The sequence below is a fragment of the Thamnophis sirtalis genome, unplaced genomic scaffold (genome assembly GCF_051295495.1).
Source record: "Thamnophis sirtalis isolate CommonGarterSnake01/CBP01778 unplaced genomic scaffold, rThaSir2_p1.2 scaffold_3, whole genome shotgun sequence".
Taxonomy (NCBI): domain Eukaryota; kingdom Metazoa; phylum Chordata; class Lepidosauria; order Squamata; family Natricidae; genus Thamnophis; species Thamnophis sirtalis.
In genome coordinates this window covers 94,432,132-94,445,653 of record NW_028261383.1, presented here as the reverse complement: position 1 = coordinate 94,445,653, position 13,522 = coordinate 94,432,132, and the positions used below count along the sequence as shown (strand labels likewise).

At 37.8% G+C, this 13,522-nt stretch overlaps 1 protein-coding gene across 1 annotated transcript; it reads right to left on the bottom strand.

The window, feature by feature from the left end:
* Nucleotides 1-6,813: 6,813 nt before the first annotated feature.
* XTBD1 (XRN2 binding domain containing 1) lies at nt 6,814-10,202 on the bottom strand. The gene is made up of 3 exons (XM_087709533.1): nt 9,837-10,202; nt 8,126-8,224; nt 6,814-7,119 (listed from the first exon to the last, which is right to left on the bottom strand). Exons 1-3 carry the CDS (start codon nt 10,043-10,045, stop codon nt 7,101-7,103), a joined length of 327 nt encoding a protein of 108 aa, XP_087565659.1. The 5' UTR covers nt 10,046-10,202; the 3' UTR covers nt 6,814-7,100.
* Nucleotides 10,203-13,522: the final 3,320 nt, after the last annotated feature.

Sequence of the window (13,522 nt, the reverse complement as noted above, 5' to 3'; positions counted from 1 at the left end):
TATTGAATGCCTTATTTTTGAATTCTTTAGATTTTTAAATTGGACAAATCACTTAGAGTTTTATATATAAAATATTTCATGTAAAGCTGAAATACATAACCTCAGTGCAAGACATTTTTGTCACTATTCTATTTTTGACACAGATTTTAAAGTTGATTAATTTTTATATGCTTTTTTTAAGGAGCATGCTGCACAGCCATTTTTCATTAGTCCTATATGGCAGATTTAATATAAGACACCTTACATCTGACTAGGAAATTGCACCCAGGTTGCTCTCCAAAAGGAATATTTTTGCCAAAGCTTGCCCAGTGCCATTAAATAAAGTACGAACAGCTCTGAACAAGGAGAAACAAATTACTGCCCTCTAGGGACTTAGTACTAAAGTGCCAGAGCAGTATATTTAGTCGCAATGAATTATGGACATTGTAGTCCAAAAACTTTGTCTTCCTGGGATTTCAAATAATTTGTATTTGTACCTTGGCTGTTCAAGTCTTCTGTGATGCTATTCCTCTACCCTTACTTGGTGATTCTACACTTGATATTAGCCAAAAGGCTGAGAAGCTATTCTTGGTAAGTCTGTGAATGTGATTACTGAAGAAAATTTGTGTGAATTGCAGTGCTCTTGAAGACCTTTTGAATGATTGCTTGACAAATCAGTTTTTCCCATTTTAAAGCAGGAAACACATGGAAAGCCACAATAGTCTCCCTTAAATAACCATTTTGCAGTTGAAATGCAAAGAATACCCAGCACTTCCCTCAAACCGAGACCCACAAACATTAATCCCTTGGCCACTGGAAAATTGCCCACTCTGCTTTAAACATATACAGACTTAAGAAGCAAGCCTATTCCTTTCTTTTAGATCACTACAGCTATTTGTTCAAAGAGCTAATTCATTTTCCTTGACTGCTGTGCACATGTGATTCTTTGTTGTGGTTAAGGTCATATTACATCTATATAAATAGTAGTCATGTACTGATATCAAACTACATGTTACTATAACAACCTTATTAACAGGCATAGTAGGTCATTTAAGGCTTGTGTTTGCTAAATGAAAGAAACATCAACTGAATATGCTTAATGAATTGCAAAGATCCAAATCCTTTTAATAGTTTGCTAAATTCTCAGGCTTGTCATTGTTTCATATCTGTAACAAGTCTAAGTAAAACACTCAGAACATTCAGCAAATCTAGGAGTTAATCATCCCTTAAATATAAATAACTTAAAATATACTAGAAGCATCTGTGTACAGCGAGATCTCCACAAGGAATTATGTTGCATCAAAAACAATGGGGAATATTGGTAAATTGGATTTTGAGCAATGGTTTTTTTAAAAAAAAAAACAATTATTCTTTGCTGGGGTGTGAAAAATACATACTGGTTTCTGGCTTCTTTTAAGAAAAAACAAAAATTGCAGCAATTTTCTTCAGCCTTTTTTCTACCACCCAAGTTCTTATGATAAAATTACTCCTAAGTGGCTGCTCTCTTCATATAGAGATACAATGCTACTATGTTGGGCTTAATTTGAAACGGAGAAAGGTACAAGGCCTCACAACACATTTCAAAAAGCAACAGGATGTTTTCCCTTTGACTATTCTGCATCAAATCTGCCATGAGAGTTTGCAGTAGAAATCCTGCTAACTCTTCCAAACTGCTGCGAAATGGTAAGTAGATACATTCTAATATAAAACAGCTGTGTGCTTTTCTGGAATTTTGCTGGTATATTTTCCACTCCATGTAGCTCTACTCAGAATAATTACTAGATTTTTATCCTGCCTTTTCTGTATATAATTCAAGGCAATGAACATGCCTAATAGCTCTGCCTTCTGTTTTTTTCCCACAACAGTCCTGTGAGGTGGGCTGAAAGGCCAAAATTAGCCAGCCAGCATTCTTCCCTAAGGGAGACCTAGGATTCACAGTCTTGACTTCTGCACCAGCATCTTAACCACTACACCAGACTGCCTCATTTGAGAATGAAAATGTAGTCTCATTGATGATATGAGAGCAAGTTTCTAGATCAGGGCTGTCAAACTCCTGGCCCAGGGGCCAGATGCATCACATATTAGCCACGCCCAGTTTAGCAAAGTTTAGTCCCGATATGTCAAGTCATGCCGCTGTGACAATGTGAGTTTGACACCCCTGTTCTAGGTAGTCACAACTAGAGGTATCGGCTGGGAAGATGGCTGCAGGAATATGACACATGCACGTACATGGGAGCACAGAATACGTTTTGAAATTTGAAGTATTAAAAATTGGATTGGAAAACATTTCGGTATTGTTTGTTACCCCTTTTTCTGAGCAGTTTTTTCAGACAAAAATGATTATTGGCTAGCCCCATTAGATAACAGGAACTAAGTTTTGTCATGCACAAAACACATTTCTCTAAACATAGTTCTCCATTCAGTGTGGAATACATTTAGTCAAATAATCTCATTCCTTCTGGGGAAAAATCCCTCCATTTGTCTTCTCCAAAAGGTTTCCGTGTAGCATTCAGCAAGCCAGAATTTATATGGGATATACAGATTGGGGGTGGGGGGTGAATCCTTATTTGTACTGTACCAATGATGTGATCAGGGCTTTATCTAAGTTGTACCCATTTATAGATTCTGTTTAAATAACACTCCAAACAGCGCAGTCTGTCATGTCCTTATTGAACATACTGAGTCAACTTTCCCCCTCCTTTTGAAAATCAGCTCTCTTAAGAGGCTGTCATATCAGAAACTCCAATCACAGGTGTGAATTTGAGGAGCCCTTTCTTAACAAATCCAACTGTGATTATTGTTAACATTGGAGTTTGCTCATCATAGCACAGGTTTATGAAAATGAATCATGCCAGGCGTTGCTGCAGACTCAGAAGAGCTGGTGTTCCTGAGCCTGGGGCCCAGTGGACTAGGCCACAAAATCATAGCTAAAGATTTTGGCCTCCAATTAAAATCTAGTTAGTAGACGATGTACAACTGGAGAAAATGTAATAGCATTGCTACCTCTTCCTAGTAATTATCCAAGAAATCATTCAAGAGAATACAAAACCCCTGGAGGTCACAGATCCATGGTAACAGCAAAGGATTTGCAGGGCATGTTTGATGTCAGTTTTCATGAATCCACATAAGAAAAACACTAAACTACAACAGTTTGTGGGGGGGGAGTAACAAGAACGAAATTGCTGTTCTCCAAAAATCAAAATGAACATTTGCCCAAGACTACTTGCACAACCTAGTGTACCATTTAAAGAACAAGATTCTGAAGCTACACAAGATGAAAGTGGAACTTTGGGTTATTAATGAGAAACATTTATTTTAAAAAATATGTTAAGATGTTTCCCACACCAATAAGATTAATAAACGTAGTGTAAACAAGATCCAGTGGTAGAATGGTCTGCTTTCTCATAAAGATTGCCTTCCTCATTTTACCCTGAAAGGGCTGAAGGAAGAAAGCCAAAATAAAACCTGTCTAAATAATTTTATATTTGAAAACAAACTTATTAGTCAAAGTATTATCACTGCATTACTATTTCTAATAAATCTCACTAACCCATAGCCAGAGATAATTACTCTTTCCCCTAGCTTAAATGCTACTACGGAGATCTGACATAATACACACCAATCCTGAAATAGGACAGCGGATCATATCATGATTTGGGGCTGATTCTCAACCTCAGGTGTCTTGCAATTGTTAAGGGAACAGTGGAGTCTAGATTGTACTAGTGGATTCTACCAGAAAGTGTCCAGTATGTCTTTCCGGCAGCTGAAATTTAAATTTGAGTTATATGCTCTTAAGACATAAAATAAATATAAAACAGAAGCCAATTGAATTGTTAAATTTGAAATGGCTGAATCAAAGCTCTGACCTTACTCTAACTGAAATGATGTGGTATGACTTGAAGCAACCAGTTCATGTAAATATAGTCCCAAAATATCACATGAAAGCAGTTCCTTAATAGACGTTGCTCTTGTTAATAGACACAACATAGGCATGATTGGTCAACAGGTACAGAAAACATTCAGTTGAAGTTATTACTGCTACAAATTCTATAAAGTTTAATGTTTCCCAACAAGATCGGTGAATGTTAGTTCAGAGTGTTCAATTAAGACATGACATAGCATACTCTCAATTGTTTATAATTTTTGTCTATTAATAGGACTTAATGTGTCAGATTGTTATAAAATTGCAGTATTATGGATAGCATTAAATGATTCCAAGTTATCTCAGAGAACCGGCAATGTAAGTCAGATATGCCTAGCCAAACTTTTACCATTATTTCAGAAAGGAAATAGCAAGCTAAACAGCAAAATAGGCATGGACTTCCCTTTATTGTAATAATCTGGGTTAGTTGAAAGCGAGTGGTGATGAGAAAAAACCAAGCTGCCTCCATTTTAGAGGGATATCATACCTCTTTGTAAAAATGCTATCCTCAAATGGAGGAGGTTCATGTTTAAATAGACACAACATAACAGCTAATAACTGAAAAATCTAGTTAGGCTGGCTTTTTTTCTGTAAACATGCCTTAGAAATACCTCAGGCTTGCAGCTGCATAATGTACAGAGGGTGATTTAGTGTCTTCAGGTCCACCAAATGGAAATCCAGCTTATATTACAGGTATCTAAACAAGGCAAAGGCAGTTAGAACATACTTTCATATCAATGATGAAATCACAGTTGTTTTTTTGTGATCTGATGACTCTGCGACAGTTAAATGTCTGACATTCCCTAATAGGTGCCGTAATGTACAGTATGATTAGCCATTCGTAAATGTAAGAGGTTGAGAACTGTAGGCCTCTAATGATAATAGCACCATATTACATTCCCAGAAAAAGGTTTTGTCTGTCCCATCCTTTCTAAATATACAACATGCAGTAGGTTGCATAGATTGCAATTGTGCACCAATATCACTTCCGGTGATGCCAATAAGCTGCCATCATTCTCATTTATCTTCAACAGAAGCAGTGCTCATCCAAACCACTCCAGGTCAGGTTCATCAAACATACCGGCAGTACTTTCAACCCAGAAGAAAGGGCACGCATTTCAAAGGCCTTGAGCTTAGATGGCTAGATAAGAAGAAAAAGTAAATTCATGAAATAGCTATCAGCTGTCAGCTGTCATGGTTAAGGGAAATGCCACTTGCTAGCAGCCAACAAAGGGAGGGGAGCATATGCCTGCTTGTAGGCTTCCCAGAAGTATCTGGCTGACCTACTGAAAACAAATTTCTGGACTAATCGACCTTGGGACTAATCCAACAAAGCTTTTACGTTCCTATGAAATCACATTCAATTCACTCCCATCTTCCAACTCCAGCAAAATGTTGATTAATAAGCAGAGCAGTACCATATGAACAACTTTGTGGTTGGAATCTCTGCGGAGTCCAGAGGTCTACACCAAGGGAGAGAAACTTACTTCCCTTTCCTAGGTCTTTTTAAACAAATGTTTAGCTGTTTTCCTCACAATAGTTGCAATACAAAGAATATTTAGACTGGGATGGGCAACTTTGGGGGAGGGGGGGGCTTCATGAATCCTAATCCTTTTTCCAACCCTTAACCCACATCTGACCATACAGTAGTTGCTAAGAATTGTTTCATAGTTCCAGTCATTTTGTAGTAGGCTTACTATTAAGTGTAAAATATATTTTTTTTAAATCCTCAATAAGGGAAAAATCTTGGTCATTTTTGCATCATCATCATTCCCACCAACTGCAGTTTTCAGACACTAAAAACATGTAATGTTCCACTCCCAGTTGTCAAAATATTGCCTAATCCTGAACTGTATTAAGAGCAGGGATAGAGTAATTCCTAACCTAATTTTGATGTATAGTAGAAATATGCCAGGATAAACGCTGTAGAAAATTTCTGCAGAAAAGAAAAAGATGCATCCAAAACTGAATTTCTCCCACCCCACAATGGTAGAGCTGCTTGAATGGGAAACTTTCTATAATCTTAGTTATCCTAAATAATTACTGTATTTTCAGGAAGAATAAGGCAAGACCTGAGACAAAAAAGAAAAGAAAAGCTGCACATTTATTTTGAGGACCTATCTTAAAATTGCAACATTTGGCTCCTTTTGCCTTGTATGTCAGTACTTCTATAAATTCAGATTAAGGCAGTACTTTGTATTCACTGAATCAATTTAAGGTCAAAATGTACTGTTCTTTTACGAAGTCGTCAACTTAACAATACTACTGGTTTTTGGAATATTCTAATGGTCAACAATATCTTTGAAGTCCAAGTGTTCAGAATAGTTATATATAATTCAAACATCATGGAGAATTCAAAGAACTTTTATATGGATGTTTAAAGATATAACAGCTTTAATACTGAAATGGGTCATATAAGAGGTAGTCTTTAAGTATAGTTGAACTCTATTAACATCACAGAGAAACCATATCGTTTTGTTAGCAACCATCTATTTAGTTCATTTAGGTTTTGTAACCTATTTCGATCCAGATTTTGGGCAGTACCCAACAACCACAACCAAAAGGCCTATCTTCCAGTCCAGAAGTAGATAAGTTTTTGCAAATGGTGCCCAATATGAAAATGGTTTATCATTTCCTTCTTCCAGTTTTATTTTTCAGGTTAAGAGTGGAGGTATTTCAATGTGTCACCCATCTAAATACTAACCAGGTCCAACCCTACTTAACTTCCAAGGTGAAACAAATCAGCGAGGCACTGCCAGCTACAAGGCATATGTAGTAAGAAAGAGAAAAATAGGAAACTCAATGCTTTTTTTAAAAAAAAAACATTTATTTCTTACATACAGCAATTTTTTATGACTGTACATTCATTTCTATTATTCCCATTTATTTTTCATGGTATTTTGTTACTGCTGTATTCATACCATATAACTGGTACCTTAGGAAATATCACATCAGATTTAAGCCTGTTTTCTGAAGGGTTGGTGTTTTGGGGGGGCAGAGTATCTAATGATAAATAAACATAAGTAGTAGTTTTCTTTTCTTCACTCTTTATTAATCAAAATCTGTACATAATCTCTAAGCATCCAGTATAAAAACAGCCTAATCTAAAATGCATCTCAGAAGTGATGCTTGAAGTATCCAGATCAGTCTTCGATATAAACAGATTGTGTAGTAGAACAAAAGCCTGGCATTTCTTCTCCTAGGCACTAGTATTGATTCTAAAAAAAAATGCACAGTAGAAGCCCATTAAGTATATTGCAATCACAGATATCTGAAGTTCAGTAATTTGTAATGTTAATTTAAATATTACATAAAGAGCCTTAGTTATTAGAAATCCTACACAAAACGTAATAGTTCTAATAGCATTATTATACCAAACCTCCTAGGACTTAACTTAAATCCTAATCCCAGTTTATACTAAATAATTAAATAACTGCAGACTAAGTATTGATTCATATAAACATTTAAATGCATGGCAGCCAGGAAAAAGTTAATGCTGCATTCCAGAAGCTATAGTTAGTACATCTTTGTTGGACCAGTTATGAATACATAGTGGCATGGCAAAAATTATGTATTATTAGAAGCATTATGTTCACCCAGCCATCTGAAAAGTGTGCAACAATAAATTTAAAATCACGGCATGGCTTAAAAACCTGAATTCCATATCACTTACTAGATTTTCACTTTGGATGGGTTTTTTTGCTGAAATTATTATGGCAAATCAATCACCCCTTAACAGACATTCAGATGTAAATGTGCTCTTAATACAAAAGTATTGGTATTGTAATGCAAATGATAGGGCCATTTACCCCGGTTCCCCAAAATAAGACCTCCCCAGATAATAAGCCCAATTGGGCTTTTTTGCACATGCACTAAAATAAGCCCTCCCCAAAAATATTGCAACACAGCAGCAGCAATGAGGTGACCATGCCAGCCGCCTCCTACACCTGAAAAATAGTAAGACCTCCCTGAAAATAAGGACAAGTGTTTATTTCGGGGAAACACGGTATCAGGAATACCCTTCATAATTTCTGGTGCTTTTAACAAATCATAAAAGAACAATATATAGAATGGAGTTTGGGAAAGTTACACTAACTAGGCTTAAAGACAGGAGGAGCTATTAGATTGTAAAAACCCAATCAAGTGGGTCTCTAAATTTGAGCATATGTGTAAAATTGCTGCAAGAAAAGTTTTCTAAAGGAGACCAAAGTCTTGAATACTCACCTTTTGATTAATTCATCACGAGTTGTGAAATGTGGCACATCTTCAACTTCAATTCCATTTGCCATTTCTGTCACCTTCTCCAACAAATCCTTGTTATAGCTGTATAAAGAAAACAAAAGTTTATAAAATATCTACTAGTCATCTATTGTTCCCACAATTCACATCTGCTACCAATAAAGTTCAATTCTTTCAATTTTATAAACAGCACCCATAAAGTTGAGAAAAATCAGGGTGCCTTAGGCCAGCTTTATTATAAAAGCTAGGAACAAAACTAAGCAAATACAGCCTAAATACAATATCAAAGTCAGTTTGGATTTAATTATCAAGTTTCCAAACATACTTCATAAAAACTGTGTGACTTGTTCTTAGAAACAAGGCATAAAGAGAGCCGAGGTGGCGCAGTGGTTAGGGTGCAGTACTGCAGGCCACTTCAGCTGACTGTGATCTGCAGTTCAGCGGTTCAAATCTCACCGACTCAAGGTCGACTCAGCCTTCCATCCTTCCGAGGTGGGTGAAATGAGGACCCAGACTGTGGGGGCAAGTTGCTGACTCAATTTGCTAAAAAATCTGTAAACCACTTAGAGAGGGCTGAAAGCCCTATGAAGCGGTATATGTCAAATAAATAAATAAATAAATAAATAAATAAATAAATAAAGGATAGATAGATAGATAGATATAGATAGATAGATAGATAAAGCAAATTTGGAAAGCAAATCCCCGTAACCCTACAGTAAATACCAAAAGCTCACAAACTTTCAGATTACTCTTTTTAAAACAGATTTAAACATCTTTCTTAAAAAAGATTTAAAAATCGGCAAGGTGAACTTCTATCAACATTTTCCCCACTTGCTTCTAGTTCCTTTGAACAAACTGACCTGTGAATAGGAGAAAAAGAAGTGGCAAAATGCCATCATTGTCACCTTTTAAAATAGTCTTATTTTAATAGCATAGTATTGCTCTTAATGACCTTATGTAAGTTACCCCAAGATACTAGCTGGCCTAAGAATGAGAACAAAGTACTTAAAATAAGTGGGTTGCCTATCCTGAAATAGTATCTTCCCATTTTTGTATAACAGCGATTTCTTTTATGGTGACATGGTGTGAAAGTACAATCCATTATTCCAATATGATGGGAAATATAACTTGCATGGAACAATCTATTATCAGAGACCATTAATCATCACTGAATGACAGGAAATACACAAAATTGTTGGACGAGGATGTGCAGCATATCAATTTTTATCTGAATTTAGAGCAAACAACTTCAAGAAATCCTGTCATGGTACTCTGTTAACCTTATTTCAATATCTACATACATAATTGTCCTTTTTTCCCCTCTAGAAAGAAAACCATGTTTGTGGTCCGGCTGTATTTTTAAGACTGAATATGCTTATTTCCCTTTCACTATCTGTCCTGGTAGGAAACAGGTGAAGCTGCTCTCAAACCCGCAAATATAAAGGAGGAGGCTTCTCTTTCTATGACGTAATCCCTTTAAAAAATGGGCGGTTAAGAAAACACCGGGTAATCCCTGCGCATGCGTGGAATGAGTAAACGGCTGGCAGCCTACTGCTCGTCACCGCCTTCCCCTACTACTCTAGCGTTTCCCTGGTGCAGCATCGGACAACTTCCATCTGTCCCAGCCGGGTGCGATGAGGGCCCAGCTGCGACGTCCAAATTCTGGAGCCCGTGCGAAGGGAGGAGGAGGCGGTACCTGCATCCCAGGAAGAGATGATTGGCCCAAACCATAGAGAGGGAGAGCAGCTGGTCCATACACAGCGGAGTGGGAGCCTCCCCGCCCTCCAGAGGGCTATTGCGCAGGATGAAGGCGCGCCGCGCTTGCCAGTGTTTTTCGTTCTCCGAGTAGGAGCGGAACTGTTCAGGGAATTCGGGTTCGGCCGCGACCTCGTCCCCTTTTACCATCCTTCCCTCCTTTAGCCTGCCCACCAGGAATCGGAACTGACGCTTTTAAATAGAGCAGCCGTTTGGCCAGAAGGCAAAAGGCCGGCGTTGGCGCTCTAGCCGTCAATCTCCACTGCTCTTTCTCCGATCCTGGGGCCTTCTTAATTCCACCGGGCTGGCGTACTTGCCATGCGTATCCGCATGCGCAGAGAGACCGTGTGAGTCATCTCTGTGTCCCTGGTTGCGGAGTGGCATTTATGGAATGGCGAGTTCCGCGAAAGATGTGTCAAGGCTAAGAAATCTAGGCCTCTAAAACCCAGACGACCACTAGATGGCAGCAAAGAATACTGAGGGCTATGCCTCTGCGTTGCTACCGTCTGGAATTTTGCAGCCCAGGCTTAGCGGACTTTACCCAAAAAAACCACTCTCCGTGTGATGGAACTACCTCATTAATTCATCTGCTTAATGTTAATACATCTTAGTTACTTCCAGCTGCTCTGATTGGGGTGCGCCCATAGCTGTACATAGTATCACCTAGGTGGCTTGTTTTCTTCCCTTGTCATTCAACCAGAAAGAAGTGTCACTGGCTTGACAGAGGCCATTTTACAACTAGTAATTATCCCACTTCCAACACATTATGTGAAGCCCTCGCTCTCTGGAGAAAGCTCTAATGCTGGGAAAGGTGGAGGTGGAAAGAAAGAAGAAAAGGACAACCGACAAGAAGATGGACAGACTAGGTTACAGTGGTGATGTGGGGTGTTGTCAGGGGACTAAAAGACCAGGGTAGAGACAGATCATAATGAAGAGAAGATGTGGTTGCTAAGAATTGACAATGACTTGGTGGCACACAGTTAGTTAATAGCTGTTATACTGCCATTAGGTGCCAGTTTACTTGTGAGTCTAATTCAAGATGTTCGTTATGACCTTTAAAATCCTATGTGGTATGGGGCCAAGTTACATACTGAACTGTCTTCAAACCATTTACATCAACCCAGCCCACTGAGAGTGGACTCCCATCAAAGAATTCAAATTATCAAGGTGCAGGAAGAGAACCTTCTCAGTTGTTACCCCCTACCCTTGGAATATTTTGCCCCCAGAAATGAGATAGACCCTCACTCTCCTGGCCTTTCAGAAAGATCTCGCTCTGTGTCTGTTGAGATTTCCAGTCGTCATGGTTGCCCCAAAAGTGCTTTAAAAAGGATCTGGGTTTTCTTGATTTTTCTTGAAAAAAGAAAACTCAAGAAAGACCAGTTGCCTTTTTTTTTTAAAGCACCTTCGGGACAACCTGGCTCTGCTATCCTGCTTGGGGCTCACAGAGGAATACATATGGGATTTGTAGCACTCAAAGTCCTGCCCCCTGCCTTTTAATTAATTTTTAGAACTGAATTTTAACTATCTTTGCCTCTTTTTAAATTTCATAAGGTTTATTTTTCAATATTTTATTTGTATGCTATTCAACATCCTTTTGTGAGGGAGATGGGTGGTTTCTAAATTTGATTAATAAATAAAATGCACTACTGTACTGTAGCATTATCCAGCCATTGCTTGGATGATGCACCTGTCCTCACTACTATTAGATGCAGGCAACAATGATGGAAAAAGCAGCTTAATCCTTTGGTATTTCTGGCGGGGGGGGGGGTGTTTTTGGCATCTGCTTTAATATTGGCCAAATGTCTCCCTGAAGTCCATCTCTGCAACACCCCTGCTGTCTTTATTATCTTGACAGAAACTGTAGGGAAATAAAATTTTTGTCTGTAGATCTGTATTATGTTTTAGTTATGTTTGGGATTTCAGTTGGTTGTTTAGAACTGAAGTTTCACTGACACATATGGGTGTAAAAATTTGATACTGAGTATTATGTTTTGTAGTCCTTTAAATTGCAAGTGAGACTGGATTCTTGAACATGGGATACAACAGTTATTAAATAATACATATTTGACTATAGCAATAACACTTACACTTACATAGTGCTTTACATCCGTATCTAAGCGGTTTACAGAGTCAGTATATTCCCCCCAACAATCTGGGTCTTCATTTTACTGACTTGGGAAGGATGACAGGCTGAGTCAACCTTGATCTGGTCAGGGTCAAACTCCTGGCAGTGGGCAGAATTAGCCTGCAATATTGCATTCTAACCACTGCACCACAGCTCTTATATTATCTTCCCAGGCCTTTAAAGGTAAATAGATTAGTTTTCCCACTTTCTGAAAAGCATCAGATACTATAGTGAGGTTTTTACTGAATTCAGTGAATCTTCTGAACACATTACACAAACTTCTTGATGCAGAAAATGGATCTTAACTAGCAAAAAGCATTAAGGTTCACCCTCTTGTCTTCAGTGGTATAAGAACATTTATTTATTTACTTCAGTATTAGATGATTGATCCACAGCTTAAAATAAAGTGAAAAATACAGTGCTATAATAAATACAGTATTGTGCTGTTTACTCAAAGACAACTTCCCTGGAATTTAGTGGCTTTAGTTCAGTAGCTATAGGATTTCTAAGTCACATAAAAATATCACAGTGTGTCCAATTAAAGGTTATTCAAATCTATGCATATTTATTCAGAGATGTGAGTTGTCAGTTATCATCCGGTTGACATTTGTGTAAACAGTGCCCTAAATATGAACTTTACTAATTTTCAAATTGCCATAATTATGCTTAGGTTTCTGCACCTATAAAATCCATTAACAAATCCCTGAAACTAAACTGATCCAGAATTTGTTCAGTGTTCTCCTGTACAAGCAATAATATGTCCAGGTAAAAATAACTCCTTGTTGATTTCCACTTCATTCCACCACCCCTAAACCTCCAAGGCCTAATTTAACAGAAGTATGTGAGAAGAGAAGAAGACCCTTGAGGCCACTATAAGCTTGCACCGTGTTCCACAGTGTAATTAGCTCAGCAAAGTCAATAGATGTTCTTATAGCACACATCAGCTTCTATATCAAGGAACAACGCAAGAAGGAACTTCGCTACTTCCTGGCTCTCCCATGAATTCTTTAACTGGCTGCTGCTACCATTAGAAGCAACTCCATTTGTTGGTCTTTTTTGACCAAATGCATACTATTCTGCAGCACTTTCCATCAGTGGCATCTCCATTCCTATTCTACAAGGTAATATCAATCTATAAAAATCAGATCAACTTCTGATTTACAAGCAGAGAAATTAATACATTTCTCTAAAGAATTACTATCTGATTTCTACATCTCTGAGCTAATTTATATATGTTCTCTTTTCCCTTCATGCCAAAGCTCTTTGCTTTGTACTATCCTTCTCTTACTAATCATATTTACTACAAACAAGTAAGTACCATTCAATTAACTTTCCATCCTAGTATCCTTTACATGATGAGCCACAATATCCATCATCCACATCCAGCAGCTATTAAGTGACAAGTTGTAAGGAAGCATCTAGAGATTAAGAAAAGATGCATTAAACGTGACTCACTTTGAATAGACAGGTATAGAATTGCATTGTTGAGGCTGAAAGAATGA

Bases quoted from the DNA above. Each gene is read 5' to 3' on its own strand.
- XTBD1 (XM_087709533.1), bottom strand. From the start codon at position 10,045: ATGGTAAAAGGGGACGAGGTCGCGGCCGAACCCGAATTCCCTGAACAG. The intron at 8,225-9,836 runs GTACCGCCTCCT...TTCTTTATACAG, and splicing joins CATCTCTTCCTGGGATGCAG to CTATAACAAGGATTTGTTGG.